The sequence below is a fragment of the Poecile atricapillus genome, chromosome 21 (assembly GCF_030490865.1).
Source record: "Poecile atricapillus isolate bPoeAtr1 chromosome 21, bPoeAtr1.hap1, whole genome shotgun sequence".
Lineage (NCBI taxonomy): Eukaryota > Metazoa > Chordata > Aves > Passeriformes > Paridae > Poecile > Poecile atricapillus.
Window position 1 is genome coordinate 8,794,703 of NC_081269.1, and position 20,092 is coordinate 8,814,794.

Consider the following 20,092-nt stretch of genomic DNA (forward strand, 5'->3'; position numbering starts at 1 on the left):
ACTGTTTGGAAGGCAGCTGTGCAGAAAAGTCCCTGGGGTACATCAGGCTGACCATGTGCCTTGCTGTAGAGAAGGCTAATGATACCCTGGGCTGCATTAGGGGGAGTGTTACCTACAGGTCAAGGAGATGATTCTTCTTTTCTACACTACTGTGTCTACTTCTAGGCTCTCCACACCACTGCTCTCTTCCTGTCGTGATTTCTTCCCTATTGTCACTTTTATATTGCTTAGGAGTTTAAATTTTGTCTTTGCCATTTCAAAAATGAGCTGTAAAACCATCCACTTAGGCTAGCCAGCATTTTTCTAGGTCAGGTTCCTAGGAGAGCAAGGGGACTGCAGGGCAGCAGAAACACCTGCCATGGCTGCAGTATTCCCAGGCACAGGAGCAGTTTGTTGGTATGTCTGTGCCCCTGTAGTTTTCTGCTGTTTTCTATGTTGTGTCTTGTGGTTCTTGGCCTTCCCTTTCTCTAGAGCCATGTGATCCAGAGAGAAAGGTCAAAGTCTGAGCTGATGGACATCATGGAGGTTCATTGCTCAATTTATCTGTCAGTAATGCTTCACTAAATCAACTCTGAACATGTGACCTTTCCTGACTAGCTCTGACCTCTTGTTTGTGTGCAGGTTGTGTGTGGGCAGGACCACAGTCTGTTTAGAACCAAGAAAGGTACAGTCTATGCATGTGGATGGGGAGCTGATGGACAAACAGGTAGGAGCTCAGCTCAGCTTGCTTTTCAGGGTACTGATGAATACAGCAACCTGCCCTAATTGAGAAGTTGTCATGTCTGTTTGTCATGCATGTGTGGACAGAAAGGGGCTGCTGATGTTTCCAGTTGTGTGTAGATATTTTCAGTACTCTTGTGTAATCAAACTGAGACAATCCTGTTCATCTTTTGAGGACCTTTAGGATGGTGCTCTGGCAATGCAAGCATGCAGTTGGAGGAGAGTGTATTTGCTGTTTAAAGCTTTTGAGGGGATGTGGAGGTGACATGGACAGCTTTGCTCTTCAGTTTGGTGGTGGCTTTGCCTTCCTTGTTTTGGGGCTGTTCTGTACTTTTGAACTGACGAACACTTTGGTAGCTGTTGCATGTTTTACCATGGGATCCTTGGTGAGCCCTTTCTGTGGTGGCTTCTGCTGCAGAGAACTTCCTCCTCTTAGTAATTCCTACTCTCTATTCGTTCTGCTGCTCCCAAAGCTGAGTTCTTCCCATAATTCTTTTGTGCCAATATAGTATAACCCAGATTTCTGTCATTACATTCTGGACTCTTTTCCTGGCAGCAGTTTGTCATGTAAAGCATTTTCTTCCCAGCCTCTTTTGCCATTTCCCCTGCTGTTGTCTAACTGATTCTAGTGTGCTGTGACTCACGGCTCTCCTAGCAGAAGATAGGATGCAGTGAGTTTGTGAAACTTCATCTCTGATGGGATATCTGGCTTGGCTATTGTTCTTCAAACACTTTGGTCCATGCAGATAAGAGATGTGAGACTCTTCAGGGGGCAATTGTATAAAGTTGTTGTATACTCCAGAGAGGTGGCTTTGGCTAGTGGAAATGGTGTCTGTTGCAGCTGGTAATTAAGCAGTATAGACAGAAAAATTTATTTCAGGGGAAGGGTGATTTTGTTATAGCATGACAGAAATGGTCCTGTGCAGTCATTAAAAGTGTGTCTGGAAAAAAATTCTTCATAATCTCTACTTTTTTTCCTTTCAGGTCTTGGACACTATAACATCACCAGTGTTCCTACTAAGCTGCATGGGGACATTGCTGGAGTAAACATTATCCAGGTCTCTTCCTATGGGGACTGTTGTCTGGCTGTTTCAGATGAAGGAGATGTCTTTGGCTGGGGAAATTCAGAATACTTGCAATTGGCATCTGTCACAGAAACCACACAGGTCAGTTGACTTAGGGGTGTGTTTTTATGTCTTTCAGTTCAGCTGCAGTGCAGAGTTAAAAATTATGTGTTTTTCCCTGTTCTGGGTTCTTTTGGCAGCAGATACAAATGCCAGTAGCAGTCTGCTTTTACATAAGCTTACAAAACCAACCTGACATGTTTGTGTAGCTTTAGGGGACAATATGTTTTCCCACTTTGACAGGCAAAGGTTTGTGTCACCTCACCCTAGTTTGTTAGTCTAAGAACTCCATATTCTTCTTTCTCCATCCCATGGACTTTGCACCAAACTGAGACCCAGCCCAAGTGCTTTTGCTGATTTCAGGACAAGAATTAGTTTTTTTGGCTGGCTAATCTAGGATTTCAGGTGATCCTACTTTGAGGATAGTGCTGATCCAGATGGCTCTTGGAAGTCCTTTCCAGTCAACCTGTATGCTGGTGAATTTTTCATGGACATCCTTAGTGGGTTTATAACTTGAGTCCTAAATTCCAGTGTCTCACAGATAAAAGTTTTTTTTTAGCAAACTTACATGGGGCATTGGTAGATTGCTGAGTTCACACTAGGCATTATATTACTGAGGTAATTAGGCAGTTGGTCTCATGTTACAGCTACTTTAGGAAATGGAGTCAGGAAATTAATCAATACTCAAGCTACTCTTGGCAGAAGGCTAAGAGCTGACAATTGTATTAGAATAGCTTTAGCAAAATTTTTAGAAAGCTTTTCCTGTGCCTCTCCTAATGTAGCCTTAATCTAGGGCTGAATGCTGAGACCCATAAGGCCTGAGGACAACGATCAGATTTTGCAGTGTAGCTGTTTTCCTGGCTGGGTGGGCAACGGAGCTCTGCAGCATCTGAAATGAGTGAACCAAAAATGAGCCTTAGCTAAAATACAGATGCAGTCCAAAGTGGAGAATGGCAGAGCTGTGAAATCGAAGATTGCCCTTTACAAATGTATGTATGTTGCATTGGACTGTACCAAATAAGTGCCATTTTCTTTAAGTAATTTTTCCCTAGTACGTTTAAAAATGCCACTGCAAACTGAATTTTAGTGATCTAACCCAGTGTGAAGACCACCTATTGACTTCCCCATTGTGTGTGACTTTTAAAATCCAGGGATAAGAAGCAGTTATTAGTCATTCTTAGCCTTGTTGCCATGCATGTAAGCTTTCCTGTAGGTAACTTTTTCCACTTTGTCCTCACCTTAATGAATTCATAGAGGTTTTTTAAATTTTGTGGCTTGCACTCATTTTATTATTCAGTCAATAAAGATTGTATCAGGAATCCAATGTATGTAAGCTCTAACTAGAGCTAAAGAACAAGTTAAAATGTATCTAGTTTGAAGTTTACCTTGTTTCTAACCACTCTTCTGCAATCTTGTACAGGTGAATGTTCCCAGGCATTTGCCATTCAAGATTGGGAAGGTAAAGGAGGCTGCCTGTGGAGGGACTGGCAACATGGTGCTGACAGGTGAGTTCACTTGTAGGATCATTGGCTTTGGTGCAAGGCCACACTGTAGGTGGATTGTAACATTATGAAACAAGTATCTTGTTTTCTGGAAGCAGGGTAATACTGTATATTAGGAGGAAAGCTGGGAGACTGAGAAACGTGATACAGGAATGTACTGGAGGAGTTGTTTTCACTAGTGCAGAACATTGCTTCCAGTGTGTGTGCAGACTAGAGCAAGAGCATGGCAGCTGTTTGCTCTTACCTCTTTTGCTTGTCATGGCCTATAGTGAGAAGTAGGCTGAAGTATTTTATCCAGCTAACTCTTGTGTTGGCATTCTTTCCCCATGAAAGTTTTGCCTAGGAGGCTTGATATGTTTGTATAGCTTAGGAAAAGATTGAGGCATTTGGATGGGAATGCATTATTTGCAGCTTTTAAATAATCAAAAAGTGTTAGACTGGAAGAAAGGAAAATAACCCTTTGGTTCTGATTAACTCTTGGTTGTGGCGTGAATTTCACAAGCACAGACTTTCTTACAGAATGTGTTCTTATTGTGATACAGAAGAAGGAAATGTTTTTGTCTGGGGATATGGAATTCTTGGGAAAGGACCAAATCTAATAGAGACAGCAGTGCCAGAGATGATCCCACCCAGCCTTTTTGGCTGGTCAGACTTCAGTCCAGACATCCGTGTTGCTCATGTTCGCTGTGGACTCAGCCAATTTGCAGCACTTACAAGTAAGTTTCTCATTCTGCTGCCATGGGGAGGTCCTGTTGCTGTGTTATTGGCAGAAGAGAAAAAAACCCCATGTGTTATAGATTGTGTTTTGGTTGTTTCTGCTGTGGAGCTGATCCAAACACTTCTGAGGTTTGTGTGTTTTCCTGAGGAGCTCAAAGCTCTTCAGCTCTGTTCAACACAAATTTTTGCTTTTCCATAGCTGTCATTAGAAAGTAACTCCTTTCAGACAGTCAAATAAACAGTCTCCAGGTGATGGCTTGGGACAGATCTCACTGCCTTGCTTACTGGATTTGCTCTGATGACAATTGATACAGATCAACTGCAATTGTCTAACTTTCAGCACAAATTATTAATTTCACAAATGATTCCCTGGAATTTCTGCTGCTGCACTCTTCTTTCAAATGAAATTCCAAAGCAGGTGATGTAAGAGGGGGAAACAAAGATGTGTGCACAAGGAGAACTTGTTTCTTGTACTGCTCATTAGGCATAATTTTCTCCAAATGCAAGTACATTTATTGTACCTTGAAGTAAATCTGGTATTTGTCATAGTGCTTGTATCACCCTGTGTACTCCCAGAAACACTGTAGCCACATTTGCCAGCATCACAAATAGAATTCTTCCTTTTTAGAGACTTTACTCTCTTCTGTTTTTTTTTTCTTTTTCTCCTGTGTAGACAAAGGAGAACTGTTTGTGTGGGGGAAGAATCTAAGAGGGTGCCTAGGAACTGGAAGAATGGAAGACCAGTATTTCCCATGGAGGGTAAGGATGGTGGTATTAAAGCCAAGAGTATATTGTTTGGCTAGTTTTTGTTACCCTGAGGGCCAGGACCATCATTTGCTGTGTGGTTTTGTTGAGTAATTCTGAAAGGAGTGGAAGCCTAAGATGACTGTAGAAGTGCTTTGTTTTCCAGAGGTCTTTGTGTAGTCTGCTTGGGAATGGAGGTATTCAGTAAACCTTTTAGTATGCTATGCCAGTATTGATTTTGAATGCTAGAACAGCATCTGGTGCTGTGCCACCACATCTGAACAGTTCTCATCTCCTTCCTGTCCACCATCATCTGCTTGCTACCCCTACTGCCTCTCCCTTCCCCTCCTAACCTGTGCTTCTGTTTATATGTGCTGCAAAGAAAGCCATCACTATTGGTCATCTGTCCAAGTCATTACTCACCTAAATTTGGTGAACATTTTGGGCTGTAGTGGCTGCAGGTCCACATAGCAGTGGACTTCCCACCTGTGGTGGTGGATCACTGGACTTGCTGTCAGGTTACAGCAGGAGATCCTTACTCAGCTATGTTCATAGCTGTTTCACAGTGCTTCCAGTTCCACTGCTTCCCCCCAGATGCCTCTGAGAGCCAGACTCAGTGGATGTAGAAGAGATTTTGCTTCTGGAGTTCAGCATTCAGCCTGACAGATGCTCCTGGTCTCCATGAAGGCCGAGCAGGAGATGAGGGAGGCAATCAGTTGGACCACCCTGGAGTCCCTGTCTGTGTCTGAACTTGCAGTAAATGTGTTTCTGTTGTATGCTTTCTTCTTTGTTTAAAAATGAACAAAACCAGACCAACTCTGGAACATTTCCCTAAAATCACACTGCTGTGGCTGAGTGGAATTTCTGAATTCGCTTCCCCAGGTGTGGCTGGACATTGGGGGTTATGCCCTTTCAGACAGGCAGCTCCTGTCTGACAGTGATGTGGCAATGTGCCAGGATCCTTGTCTGTGACCTCCTGCCCTACAACTAGCTGCTGTCCTCTGTCTTGCCTCTAAGGAAAAACTTGCTTTTTTAGACTCTGCTTTCCTCAAGTTTGAAGTCAGTTTTAAGTGAGTAAGCTTCAGGAGTGAGGCGCTGGTCTATTGGCATCAAAGCACAAACTGCCTTAGGGTGAGTTGAATCTTTGTCTTGTTCCAGTTCTTGATGATGAAAGGAGAGGCAAATCCCTGTGGTACTTGGGCAGACCCTCTTCCTAATGTCTAGATTATGCTCTGTTCTGTCATGCTGCTTCTACTGCTGAACAGATGGGCTGAGGCTACAATCTCCTCACTGTCTGCTAGTGAGCCTGCTCTTCTTTCTCCTTCCAAAGCTTTATGTGTTTCTGTGAAGGAAAAAGGGTATTTCACAGCTCAGTGCACAAGCCTGCCTGGTGCTGAATCTTGCTCTTTCTGTGCTTTCAAGTTGGCACTTGCATTGGTACAAATCCCTGTGAAACTAGCTGGCATGTTGAGCAGAAGGAGGATGAGAAATAGGAAATACCAGGTAAAAAGTACCAGCTTGGTAAATAACCCAGTCTCATGTGTTCCATCCAGGTGACTGTACCCGGAGAGGTGGTGGATGTGGCATGTGGAGTTGATCACATGGTAAGCATGGTCAGGTCTTTCACCTAGAGATGTTGCTGGGTCTCAGCACTGCACCAGGGCTTGGTTTTGAGCTTCTTGGAAAGGAAAAGTCATTTTATGGAACCAAGTGACTGTGAGCAGAGACAGCCAAAGCAGTATCTGGGTGCCTTATCATCCCTGCCTCGCTGAAATGCTGTGGCCTGGCTGCAGGAAGGAAGCACATTCCCCGAGGAGCGTGGAGATGCAGGGAGTGCTCTTGCTCCTTTGTGATGAGCTCCCAGAGAATCTGAGACCCAGCCCCACGCTGGTGAGCCCCTCTGTGCATGCAGAGCATCTCCCTTAAGGAAGACTGGCATGGGATGAAATCTACAACACAGGACAATGAAATATGGACATTTCCTGTCACCAGTTCTGGAGTCAGTGTTGGGCACAGCCAAACTATTTCTCAAGGGAAAACTTGGGTGGTTTTTTATTACTATCATGTGGAAGAGAGGTCATGCTATGTCTTGAAGCCCAGCACAGCTGTCCTGGGTGGCCATCCTCATCTGCACTGTGCCCAGGCTGTTACCCTGTGCAGAAACTGAATGCACAGCCCTCGCCTGGAGGCAGTGATGTGTCTGTGGGCTGTTGAAGGCCTTCTGTATTAGTGCTAAAGACTGAACACCAAAGAACATTCAAAGAGTGAGAGCCTGTTTGCAGGGGTAAGTACTGTCAAATAAGACAGCAGGCTCTGTGCTGCAGGACAGATGGATGGTGACAAGCCAATCTAGCTTATTGAGGGAGGCTGGAAACAAAGCCCTTGATCAGCTGCCTGCAAAATCAGTGCTCAGGCATGGATGTGAGCAATGCTCACCACCCCTCAGGTACCTTTTGTCTCCTTGTGCTGATCACACATCACTGCCTTTGATTGGTTTTGGATTCCCTACACTCTTTCTGTTTTCAGAGGTATGGTGGCTCTCAGTTGCAATTAGCTGGGGATTTCAGGATTGCCTAGCAGGGGAAGGAATGGGTAAAAAGCAGAGCTACATTCCTTGGTACCTTCTTAGCAGTAAGCTGATAGAGATGGGATGCAACAGCTGTATCTGTAGCAAGCACTTACCCAATCTCACACCCAAGTGTGGGGAACTGCCTCCTGTGAAACACTCCAAACATCAGGCAGAGTTGTGACTTTTCTCTCTGTGTGGGATACTTCAGTGTGCAAACTATTTAGGTGGAATCCAAGCTAGTAGGTTTTCAATAAAGTGATTATAAAATCTTTATCAGTAGTAATAGGAATATTGTTGAGCATGATTTGCTCATGCATTGATCAGCTGTGCATTTGAACTGCAGTATTTTGGGTCAGTTATGTGACAGGAAACCAATTTTGTCAGCTGGGCTGGCTCCATACCTGCAGGACTGATAGCATTGTAGTCAGGTATTGCATCCATATATTGGCTTCATTAGATGAAATTCTGTGCCAAAATTCAGTGTGTAAACTTTAATTAAAGTAAGTTTTGAAGGGTTTGCATGAAATACAGGAAAGGTGAACCAAAGTACATGGAAATAGAGCCACATCTCTTGAGTTGTTGTTGATGTTCCTGTGTAACACGCACTGCTGGGTGGGTGAGGCAGAACAGAAAGCTACTATGAAACTGGCAGACCTTCAGTACTGTGAATTCCCATTTGGTTGGCCTTAATTTATACCTTATTCAACATGCAACTTGTGCAGTGTGTGGTGCCCAGGCATGTCTTGTTGGCCTCATGGGAGCTGCTCTCATTCACAGCTGTTTGCTGGTGCACCTTGGGGCTGGGCCTTCTGAAGAGCTGGGTTGAGTCCTTGTGTTGCATTCTTGCTGTACAATAAATTGCAAATTCTGTGTTAATGAGATGCCAATGAGGTCTTCAGCCCTAAAAAGAAGTGTTGTATGGCTTAATGCAGTGGGGGGTTTTTGTGCCTTCATTATAGTGATTGTGGGTGTTCTCAGACATGTTGCTTAGTGGGAACAAGGTTAGTGGCAGTGAGAGCAGTCTGGCAAGCACCAGCACTTGCCCATGTTTTTGTTACAGTGTGGGGGGAGCATTGGGACCTTGTGCCCCCCAGCCTGCTCTGTCATCCCTCCCCCATCAACAGGACAGGGAGAGAGAATCTGAAGGAAAACGTGGGTTGAACAAGGACAGGGGAGCTGTTACCATCATGGGCACAGCAGACTCACATTGGGTAAATTATTGCCAGTGAAACAGAGCAGGGTAATGAGGAATTAGTATGTCTAACTAGAAGTCTAACCTACACACACACTACTACACACAGAACCTGCACTCTTTTGTGTAGTTAGAGTAACTACAGAAAAGTCTAACCTTTCCCACACCTCTCCCTTCTTCCCAGGCTCAGCCCTGCTTCTGACTTTTCTACTTCCTTCATCTCCTCTGCTGACCTTTGTATCTGCATGGTTGTCTGTCACAGATTCTTACTCCTTTCTTTTAGCTGCTGCTGTGCAGCAGTTTTTCCCCTTTCTAAAGCAGTTCTTTGGGAGCCACTCCTGCTGTTGCTGATGGGCTCAGTCTCAGCTCAGAAAATGAAAATACCCTCTTCCCCACCACACCCCTTGTCTGTTGAAGGCAGATCCTACCTTATGTGTGGCTTATGCTTCTCCTGCAGGATCGGGGCCATACAGGAGCCCAGCTGTTCGGGGGTAGCTTCAGGTCACCACCATTGTGAACTGCAACTTTGCATCATTTTGTCCTTCAAAGTATGGCAAAGTAGACAGCCCAAAATATCCCAGCATCCCTAAATATACCTGCAGTGAGGGAGTGTATGGGCCAAGGATGCACATGGGGAGCAGCTCAAATTAGAACTAGAATAATCTGCTTGATTTGGCATTGATTACACAAGTGATTTGCCCTCAGATCAGCAGTGTGCTGGTGTGTTTGGCTTAAAATAGCCCAGAAGGGCTTCAGGAGGGTCCCCTGGTGCAGAGCCCTGTGCACAAACAGCTCCAGGCAGCCTGATAGAGGTGCCACAGTGGCTGGGGACTGGAGGAGCTGCAGGAAGGCGGGGTGAGAGCTTCAGGCCCAAGCAGACCTGATGGTCTCCACACCTGATCCCAAGGGGTCCTGGCAATTCCCTGCTGAGAGTTGAATCCAGCATGGCCCCCCCAGGCTGCCCTGCAGCCCCCACACAGCAAGGCTGCTCTCATCTGTCAGCAGAATGCCCTGCTGGGGATAAAACACACCAACACCTGTAAGATAAAGATTATCTTAGGCACTTGCTGTGTTACAACAGACTTTTCTCTACAGGATCCTTCAAAAACAGATGAGTCAGAGAACATAATAGTTAGCCTTCAGCATTCAAAATACTCCAGAAACAATATTACTTCACTGTGCTTCATCATAACTCATAAAAAATCTATTTTTGTAGCATTTTTTGCAAGGGGCTGGAATCTCCCCCATCTCCCTCCAGTGCCCCAGCACCTCCTGCTCAAAGGTGTGGGCCTGGGCAGGTGAGATAAGAAAAATACTGTTGTGGAAAGGTATCAATATCTTCAGGGTCTGGACACCAGTTTAACAGCCTCAGTCCTGTTATTTACCTTAAGATGCCATTTGCTTTTGTGGGGAGTTGTAGGCAGTGCTGAGATTGTGGGGCAGTGTCTGTGCTGCTTTATTCAGCTTTTTGTTTTACTGGATTAAACCCTTGAGGCAGTGCTCTGTATTAAGGCTGCATTCCATATTAACAATCCCACAGTAACTTCTTACATGACTGTTTTGATCACGAAAGTAAACAATGGATTACACTACACTAAAAATGTTTGGTGGTTTCCAGAAAACAGCTGGAGGATGGGGATGGTGGTGGGTTTCATCTCTAGGGGTACAATACACCCAGGGACAGGACCTGGACACCAGAGAGCCTCAGGGATGTCTGCAGGCCTTCACAAATTGTGTGTGAGTGACACCCAGTATGGCTGTAGGTGAAAGAAATGAGAGTTACATCTTGCAGACAATGCCAAGCTCTGCTTTATTTTCATCAGTTTGATCAGTACAAAAGCAGACAGCATAAGTTTCACTTTTTATTCTTTTTCGGTTTAATTACTTTACAAAGTACAAAATATACTGTCATTTATTTTGGAACATTAGGATTTTTTCTTTTTTCTGTTTTGTTTTTTCATACAGTACATAAATCTCAGCTTTTCAGCATAAGACCAGCAAAGAAAAGCAGCGTGTGCACTTGCTGGGAAAGCAAAGCAGCCACTTCTCAGCTCCACACAATGTCCAGTGCATGATCCCAAGCTGCTGCCACCATTCCCTGTGCCTGGTGGTGTAACATCCTGCCTTGTGCAGAGCTCATGAAGGCAACTGATGCATTCAGGCTCCTCTGTGCCTTGTCCCCCCAAACTTACAGGAGCTCCCCACCCACACATGCAGGGCCTGGCCCCACTGAGCCCATGGGCACTGCCCACAGGGCAGGTGCAAGCAGCCTTTCCATGGCTGCAGCCCAGAGCAGGAGCTGTACCAAAGGCCCCTGCATGGGGAGGATTCCCCCACCCTGTCTCTTTGCATCAGATCTGGTAATTAAAGGGAAATAAATACACTATTTTTTCCACCCTCCCCAATGAAAGGCTGCATGGGGTTTCTGAGAGGTGAGCAGGGAGGAGAGGCTGCAAGAGTTTGGGGTTCCCAGCCCCACTTCAGCCTATTTGGTGTGTGTCTGAGGCCAAAAGTGGTATTTCACTTACAGAGCAAATGATACATAAATAACTTATTAAATAAAAACGTCCTAAAGATTTGTGTTTCCTTCCCAGGTTGCCCAGCACAGCTGTTCTAGGTGGCCAGGGAAGAGAGACAGACCCTGATCCAGGCTGGGCAGTTTCTGCACCAGGAGCATCTCCGCTCTCTCGGCAGTTCTAGAAATTTGGGTTAGTGTTGTTTAGGTGTCTGGAGGGAATATGGGCTCCTTTGGAGTCCTTACAAAGGGGATAAAGAGAAATGCTCAGGCTTGTTGAAGCCACTTGAGGCACTAATAAAGTGGCATTGCACTATGGCCCCAGAAGGGCCAACCCCTCCTAACAACCCTGACCTTGCATGGTGCAGTGTGAGCCTGCAGGGTGATGGCTCACTGAACCTTAGCCCAGAGGAACCAAACTAAAAATCTGCCCAAAGCACTGATGAGAACAATGAGGCTTCTCCTCCCTCTGTGCAGTGCTCCCTCAGAACTAAACCCTTCTGGCAGGAGACAACCAGCCCGTGCTGTGCTCTGCAGCCACAACCAGACACTGCAAGGTGGGGCTGCAGATGTTCTGGGGCACTGTGGCACCAAGACCCAAATCCCAGCAGCAGCAGGACCTGCTGGCATGGCTCAGTGGTGGGAGCAGGTGAACATGTCAGGGAAATTGAGGTGATCACCCACCCTCTAATTCTAATGAAAAGGAGAGAATGGGTTATGTAAGGAATTAACAGTAAGGGAACAAGACAGGCTATTCATTTACAGAATTTTGCAGAAAGCTCAAATTGGATGAAAACAAACCCCCAAGGGAGCCCAGGGCATTAAACAGCTCTTTTGAACTCTCCTGCTGCACGCAGCTGGCACGGTGCTGAGCTGGGCTGGCTGTGGCCATGCTGGAGCTGAGCAGGCAGGGGAGGAGCTGTGTGCCTGCCATCCCTGGGCCACTCCCTCCACCTTGGCCACACAACTTGGACACTCTCAGCTGGGAGGAGATGCCAGAGGTTTGTGGTCCCTTGTGGCCAGGCCCTCCACAAACTCAGAGTGTGCAGAAGCACAGGTCATGGCTGCAAGAGAATTACAGAGCAGGGGGAAGCTGTTCCATGGAATCTGCAGTAACATGGCAACATTCATTCCCAGACTTTGCATCTGAAATTACCAGTGCTGTCTAGAGACACCAAGAAAATATCTTGGCTTATGTATGTTCCAAAGAGGTACAGAACCCTAAAATTCATATCCTAAAATGAGAATGTACTTTGATCCATACTTCAACCATTTTCCCTTCATACAACAGGGGCTGTGCATTGCTCTGTGCTCACCAGAGCATCTGCAGAGGCTTTAACTGCTGCAGCCAGGATTTGCTGATCAGCATCCAGTGCACGTCTCACACTGCAGAACCCCTTTCTTTCCTTCACCTTTGCTAACTGGAGCTGGTAACTCAACCCAGCTGTGCTTCATAAGGATTAAATAAAGAAGGAGGCCAAGGATGGCAAAGTAACTCAAGATTACCTTCACAGTCAAGTGTTTCCCTTCCAGGGAACCTGGGAAGGTCCCACAGCCTTGCTGAGGATGCTGAGGATGCACAGACTGTTTCTGTACCAGTTCAGTGCTGCCAGGATGCCTGAGAGAAACTGCTGGCCCCTGGCACGTGGCAGGGGACAGACAGACAAGACAGACAGATGCACTCATGGGGAGAAGGTAGGGAGAGCTGGAGGCAGCTTTGCACATTTTAGCCAATGTAAACACACCCCAGTGCATGCTGCAGAGTGTAAATATTTTTGGCAAAGGATTACTGGGTTTTACTCTCCTGCAGATAAGAAAAGTTTAATCCAATCCAATGTTTGCAGGCAGGACTGGAACAGGTAAGTGAGATGCCTTAAGCTGCTTACTGGAGATGTCCACAAGAGTCAAAGTAACAGAGAGAAGAAATCCTCATCAGAAAATGATTTCTTGTCCGTAACTGAATGTTGCTGGGGGACACCTTCTTTCAGGAATTAGCAGCAATGCTCAGCCTGAGGCCAAATAAAGAATTTCTCCCTTTTGATTAACAGAAAATACCAATGATCCAGTGCTGACAGGAGCACCTGTGACTGTGCCAATTCAGGACCCAGCACCTCCCATTCACCTTGCTGACCTCTAAATTAAGGAGTTTGGACCAGCCAGTGCTCTTGGACAGTTGTGTGGGTGTGTGGACTCCACAAGGATGGCAGGAACCCCCCTGCAGCACTGAGGCCATCCCTCATTAGCAGGGCCATGGCCAGCTGGAGCTGCCCAGAGCTGAGCAGGGATGCTGAGGGCAGCACTGGCAGCTGCAGGTAATCCAGGCACTCAGCCCAAGGGTGTCCCACTGAGCCATGATCCTCCTTTATCCACACACTAGTGAACAGCACAATGTCAGGATGCTCAGATGTATTAGCACAAGGCATTTAAACAAAGGAAAAGATTCTTCAACTTTTTTCCCTACCCCAAAGGCTGGGTGCTGAGAGTTCAGAGCCCCCTACTTTGGGTTCTCTAAGCGCTGTAGTGTTAATAGTGTGGTGGTATTATTATTACTATGAAAATATTTAACCAAGATACCCCTTCCTGCAGGGCAGATCTCACTATGCAAGCTTGCATTGATCCTGACTTCAGGCTGGGTGCAGGGACAAGGTTCCACCAATTCTGGCCACATTTGGAGTATCCCAGTTCCCACCAGAACAAATATGAAGGGAATACTAAAGGGAAAGCATCAAGTTGTCTGAAACAATCTTCTTGGAGGTCAGGAGAAAACAATAAAAGGAAATAAAAAGGTGAAGTCAAGGATGATGGCAGCATCAGGGGCCCTCAATGGCATTTTACATCCTGTGAATTCTTCAGGCCAACTGTCCCGTGCTGGGACATCAACCTTCCTTTGGAAGGTTCAAAATACCACAAAGCTTTCTACAGATTTCACAAATATAAGGCTGATTTCCTTGGGGGAAAAAAAATTACAAAAATCAGCCTCTAAAATAGCCTGAGTGCAATGTTAGAAAATTAAAACCTATGGTTTTTTGTTTTCATTTAAGGCTCAGTAAAGTTGCTTGTTTGGAGTTAATTCCTTCCTATCTACATTGAAGTCCTTTGGAAGCAGCATCTTCAAAACTGACATTTCCCAAAGGTTGACAAAACCCCAGAGCAAAAGGAAGACCCTGTCCTGATGACTCTGTCCTGGTGGCACCATCCATGCACACAGAGAGAACTCAGGCTCAACTCAGCTGACCACAAACCTGGGCTGGCAACTCAGGGCTGCCAATCTGCCCTCCCAAGGAGTAACTCTGATAAAATATGGGGTGAAAAGCCACCACTGACCGTGCTCCCACTCCAGCTCAGTGCCCACAACACAGGGCAGAGCCACAGCAAACATCTCTGAACGCTTTCAACACTGCACTGTGCAGCCTGTGCCTGTGTCCCAAAGCATCTTTCCAAACAAACATCCAGAGATGCACAGAGCCACATCTGTAACAAACCTTTAGTCCAGAAATCTGGAGTGAATATAAACATATCGTGGGACAATTCCAAAAACCCATGTAAAGGAACAGCAAAATCAGATTTGAAACTCAGTGCTTGAATCCAGCAGCATCAGAAACCATAACTGCCCTCCAGTTCTGTGAATGCAGAAGCAATCAATGAGCTGTGTCTGTGTTTGCATGTCCCACACACCAGAAAAAACCACACCCATGGCACAATCCCAGGTGCCTCCAGATTAATGCAGAACCCTGGCTCACAGCTGGCACAGCCTCAGGGAAATCCTGCCAGAGGCTGTCACTGAAGCCCTCTGGAAAGCCCTCAGGAAAATGGCAAGATCTGCCATTTCCTTATGTCAAGACTGAAGTGAAAGAAGTTAAGAAATGCAAGATATGCTGGGGCTGGTAATGACAAAAGCAAGGTCACACGTGGGACAGACTGCTGGCACCCACTGTTGGGTAACACTCCTCTCCCAGCCCTGGGCTCTGCTGGCCCTCAGCTGTGCTAAAAGCCAGAAGAAAACACACTATTGCTGCCCCATGGGAAAAGCCTCATCATCTTCCTGTGACAGGACCAGATGCTAGCAGGTTTTAGGTATTTTCAGCACCATTCTACTTTCCCCAGCCAGCAGCAATTTCCACCTGTGTGATGCAGGAGCTGATGAAAAACTGCAGGAGGGTCCCCACAAGACTCAGGGCCCTGGCAGGGGGAAGCTGCAGTGGCCAAGGAGGGGATGTGCAAGAGCAGCTACCCAGGGACCCTGGGCAATCCTTTATTTCCCCATGTGTGCACACTGGATGGGAAAAAGCCTGAGGGGACAGGAGAAAAGAGGCCTTCCTCCTCTTGCTGGCCCTGAACAAGGGCTGGGGGAAGGCTGTGATGTGGGAAAAGGGACAACAGCTGTCCTGGAGCAGGGGAATGGCAGCAGTGGGAGAGTGACTGGAAAAAACTGACCCAAACCAGCCAAGTTTCAATGCAGACACAACTCTGGGTGACACCACCTGCCAGGAGCTGGCCAGAGCTGAGCTCCCCCTGCCCAGGCTTTTTCAGAGCAGCCAGGCTTTGACTGCAGGGAGGAAGAAAAAGGGGAAATGTCAAACAACTGGGTATTTTCCCCTTTGCCAACACCAAACTGTTCTGTCAGGGGAAACAGAACCCTTTGCATCCTATCTCAACACAGGCAAGATGGACAGTCCTCAGGAAGTCTGATGCGAGGAGACAACCCAGTACAAGGCGACATCTTTTCTGTTTAATTCCATATTTCATTTTGGTTCTGGTTTTCAGGGCTCTCTGAGCCAGTGTCCATCTGCTCTTGGCCCATCCCACTGCTCTCAGCAGCATCCCCACGGTGCTGCCATCGGCTGCAGCTCCTTCCACACTGAGAGCACAGCCAGGGTACACTTCACCTTGGAGCTGAACATCAGAAAACCATATGAACTCCCTTTCCTCCTGCCCCTCATTCATAAATTTAATAAAATAACAATAACAATAATAATAATAATAATATAATAATAATAATATAATAATAATTAAAACAAAGGCTTATTGGAGCTGTTTCTGCTCAACTTTCCACAGTCTCTTTTCATGTCACTCTGTAATCAGATTTTTCAAGAAATACTGTGAGAAAAAAAGAATAATAATAATAATAATAATAGTAATTATTATTATTAGAATAATAAAAAGCATCTGGAACCAGCTCAGAAGATTTCTAATGCTTTTCAGCTTGACTGACTTGGAGTGCATTGACCACACCATTTATATTTTCTTCAGGTACCTGCAAGAAAACAAAGAGAAAGGTCATGTTCCAGCAAAAGGTTTGACAAGGAAAAGAGAGGCAGGAGGTGAAGCCAGGCCAGTCCCAAGGAGGCAAACACTGCTGGTTTTTGCTCACACCTGAAGTTCACTGAGGAAGGGCTCCATGTACAAGGACACCCCCTGCCAGCTGCTCGGAGGGAGGATCTGTGGGGGCTGGAGGCAGCAGGATGAGGCACTCTGAGAAGGAGGAGCTGCCTGCAGAGTCATCACAATTGTAGGGAATAAGTTTTCAGCTACATATCTATTTTAACTGATAGGGCTGAGCTCTCCAGATATGGCTTGACATGTAGGAGCACTCTGCACCTTGTGCTCTGCACAAAATGCACACACCTGGGGCCACACAATGGGCAGAAATGTGAGGGAAAGCTAACAGTATTGATTTTTAAATGGTGTTTTATTAGCTTATCTTATCAGCACAGTTAATATTAAAAAAAAATAAGACAAACATATATAACACTTTGACCTTTGCTATCTGAAATAATATTTACTTTTACTCTTTACACACATGACCTATCAGCTGTGAATGGCTCACACCAACTGTGAAAAAACAAAGTAATTAAAAAACCCCCAAACCTGCTTTGATCTCACTAGAGCTTTTACAGGTCAAAGGTAGGACCTGAAGAATCAATTTGCAAGTGATGGAAAGAGAAGTATAATGCAATAAAAGGCACATTTAAGGAAAAAAAAGAATAGCATAAAGTAGCTGACTCCTTCAGGACCAGGGAAATGGGTTCCAAGACAAATGCCATCCCATTTGTGGCTTCAGGCATAACATTTTCCCTTTCTAGGGGATTCCTCATTTTTGAAGGTCTCCACAAAGGAAGAGCAGAGGTAGGTCTAGAAAGTAAAATATCCATCAGTATAAAAAACTGAGAGAGCTCTCCAAGAATGGCAAGACTCTCATGTTGCTGACTGTGCTGCAACTGCTTATGGGCACTCATGAGAACAAACATGGGAACAACCTTATCTGCTTCAAAATCACCTTCTCTTGCTGTGCTGGCAATCATTGCTTATTTACCAAGAAATAAGAAGATGTAGGGACAGCAGAGCTAATAGCTGGGCCTCACAAAGCAAAGGTTAGGACAATGCAGGCACCAAGGGATGAAGGCAGGGATCTGCTACTGTAGATTGTCCAAAAAGTTCCCAACACACAAAGGCACCTCTGATGACCCACTCTTAGGGGGAAGGAAGCACCTAAGGAAGCACCTTCCCCTCAAGGGTGGGTTGTCACAGCACTGTCCTGAGAGTCTGCAGCCTGCAACTGTTGTTGGAAGCGATGGAAGGGTTTGTGGCTGTTTCTAATAAAAGATAGAGATTCAGTGGAAGAAGCTGCTCAGGGAGGTTGTGAAGTCTCCATCCCTGCAGGTCTCTAAAGACTCAGACCAGCTTTTTTTGAGACAACACTCACTAACACAGCTTTGCTTTGGGTAGGGCCGGGCTTGTTTCAGAAGCCTCTCCCCCAGGGCAGTGACAGCCAGGAGCTGGAGACAGGAGTTAGCTGGGCTACACTGGGGCAAAGGCACTCCAACGAGCTATCCAGATGAGAAGTGACATTCTCATAAGGAGTTTTCTAAGGAAAAGATCTCCCCTACTCCAAAGAAGCTGTGTTCATACTCACCAAGGCGTGATCAAACTTAAAAGTACTGATGTAGTAGGCTGGGATGTCAGCAGCGGCCAAAGGCTCAGAAATCTGAGCGACAATTCCACATTCATCTGTGGGGAGATAAAAAATCAAACATTGTCTGGAGGGGCTTGCAAAAGTCTCAGAGCTCACCAGCTCCATCCCTACATATGGAGAAGTTTGTCTTCACAAACACCAATCAGAAGGAATCTCTGTAATAAAACGTATTCTTTCTCACAGAATCAAATTTTTGGGCCACAATACACCACATGTTTAATTTTATTACATACTTTTTACTACAGAGAAACATGCATTCTCCAAAGGCACAAAACCATTAGAACTGGAATGATTTAGAGGTCCAAAGAAAGGCACTGAATGATGTCAAGAAGAAAGCACAAAGCCCAGCCCCATATATTCTTAACATCCATTTTTCTCTGTTATTGAACACTTGGTCCTGCAATTCTGGAAGAGGAGATGCTGACCCATTAGTCAGCCTGGACACTTGGCTCCTTGGCTGCAGCCCACCACAGCCCCTGAAACAGGATTTCACACCAATTTCACCACAGAATCATCACAGAATGTTAAGGGGTTGAAAAGGGCCTTAAAGATCCTCTGATCCCAACCCTCTGTGCCATGGGCAGGGACACCTCCCACTACAGCAGGCTGCTCAAAGCCTCATCCAGCCTGGTCAGCACTGGGACATCCAGAGCCTCCCTGGACAACCTGTGCCAGTCTCACCACCCTCACAGGGGAGAATTTCTTCCTGATATCTGACCTAAATTCCTCCTCTTTTACTCAGTCCCTGTTGCCCCTTGTCCTGTCACTGCAGTTCCTGATGCAAAGTCCCTCTCTGGCTCCCCTGCAGCCCGTTCAGAGCCTGGAGCTGCTGTGAGGTCTCCACACAACCTTCTCTTCTCCAGGCTGAGCTGCCCCACCTCTCTCAGCCTGTCTCCATCGGGGAGCTGCTCCAGTCCTCTCACAACCTCATGGCCCCCTCTGCACTTGCTCCAGCAGTTCCATGTGTTTCCTATTTTGGGTCACCAGAACTGTGCACAGGGCTCCAGCTGCACTGGAGTATGACAGTGCTTTGTGACCACCAATTTCAGGAATCTTCAATGAATTTCCATCCCACTTCTTATTCCAGTTTTTCTCTTTAACCAGAGCCCCAGCTGTAGCAACCTCCAAAGGTTCCTCAGCAGATGAATGCAATGTAGCTGGAACTGTTAAGCGTGTAGCACTTTCAGGAATATATTCAGAACTCAAACTTAACAGGAGTCAAGCTTCTATTTGAAAATCTCAGCTCACAAAGTCACTGCTGGCTCTTTAAAAGCATCAGCCTCAGATGGATTTTTCATGCCCCTTGAAGGCCCTGAGGTGACTGACTGCCTGCACACCAGCTGATCCTCCAAATGTTACTTACCAAAGCCAAGAGGCTGCCCACCAATCCGCACCATCTTCCAGAGTTCACCAGATGCACTTGTAAACAACAAATTATTAGGAAATCTGTAAGAAAAAAACCAACCAAACATCAAACATAGCAATTAAAACACAGCAGTGTGTCAGATTCTGCCTGTGGGGGATCTGCTCTTCCTGCATCCTTGAGATGTTTGAAGCCAGCAATAATGGGCAGTAGCTAGGGCAAGCTGGGAAATCTCAAGGCAGGTGAGGCAGATGCACCTGCCTGACCCTCCAGGAATCCTATGGCAAATCAGCATCTGCTGCTGGAGGTGGGCACAGGTACCCAGAGAGGCATGGAAAAAAATTATAAGCAACAGAACCCACCTTTACAAATGCTGGGACTGTGAAGGTTTGATTTGAGCTGCATTTGGAAACACCTAGGGATGGAATGTTTCCATACCTCTCTCAGGGATGTCAATGGTAACCACTGGTTTTGTGTCTGAGCACCACCAGTGCTTGTTTCCCTTCCATCCTGGGAGGTCCCTGGGACCACTGCAGAGGTCTCTATTCCTTAGCAGGGGAAAGGAGACCAGAGGCTCAGAGAGCTGCCCAAGGTCAAGCAGGCAGCCTGTGAGAGAGAAGAACTGGCCCTCCAGATTTCCCACACCCCAGGCTGAAGCTCCAGCCCTCTGGCT

The 20,092-nt window shown here is 46.2% G+C and overlaps 2 protein-coding genes across 14 annotated transcripts in view; one reads left to right on the forward strand and one right to left on the reverse strand.

Moving 5' to 3' along the window:
• Positions 1 to 20,092, forward strand: part of RCC1L (RCC1 like) — a 37,204-nt gene that overhangs the window by 4,344 nt on the left and 12,768 nt on the right. The window contains exons 6-12 of one of the 6 annotated variants that reach the window (XR_009279258.1): positions 622 to 706; positions 1,705 to 1,886; positions 3,265 to 3,349; positions 3,889 to 4,062; positions 4,737 to 4,822; positions 5,690 to 5,938; positions 6,361 to 8,252. Coding sequence is in view for 5 of the 6 variants with exons in the window: in XM_058854160.1 (XP_058710143.1) it covers positions 622 to 706; positions 1,705 to 1,886; positions 3,265 to 3,349; positions 3,889 to 4,062; positions 4,737 to 4,822; positions 6,361 to 6,411; positions 16,334 to 16,408 (738 nt within the window). In the remaining variant the exon portion in view is untranslated. The other 5 variants (XM_058854160.1, XM_058854164.1, XM_058854161.1 and 2 more) reach the window with 5 other exon arrangements.
• CASTOR2 (cytosolic arginine sensor for mTORC1 subunit 2) overlaps positions 16,197 to 20,092 on the reverse strand; it is a 74,937-nt gene continuing 71,041 nt past the window's right edge. For all 8 annotated transcript variants that reach the window (XM_058854167.1, XM_058854166.1, XM_058854168.1 and 5 more), the window contains 3 exons: positions 19,420 to 19,502; positions 17,997 to 18,091; positions 16,197 to 16,337 (listed from right to left, as the gene is read on the reverse strand). In XM_058854167.1, coding sequence (XP_058710150.1) covers positions 16,272 to 16,337; positions 17,997 to 18,091; positions 19,420 to 19,502 — 244 coding nt within the window. In that variant the 3' untranslated portion in view covers positions 16,197 to 16,271. The remainder of the gene's footprint in view (positions 16,338 to 17,996; positions 18,092 to 19,419; positions 19,503 to 20,092) is intronic.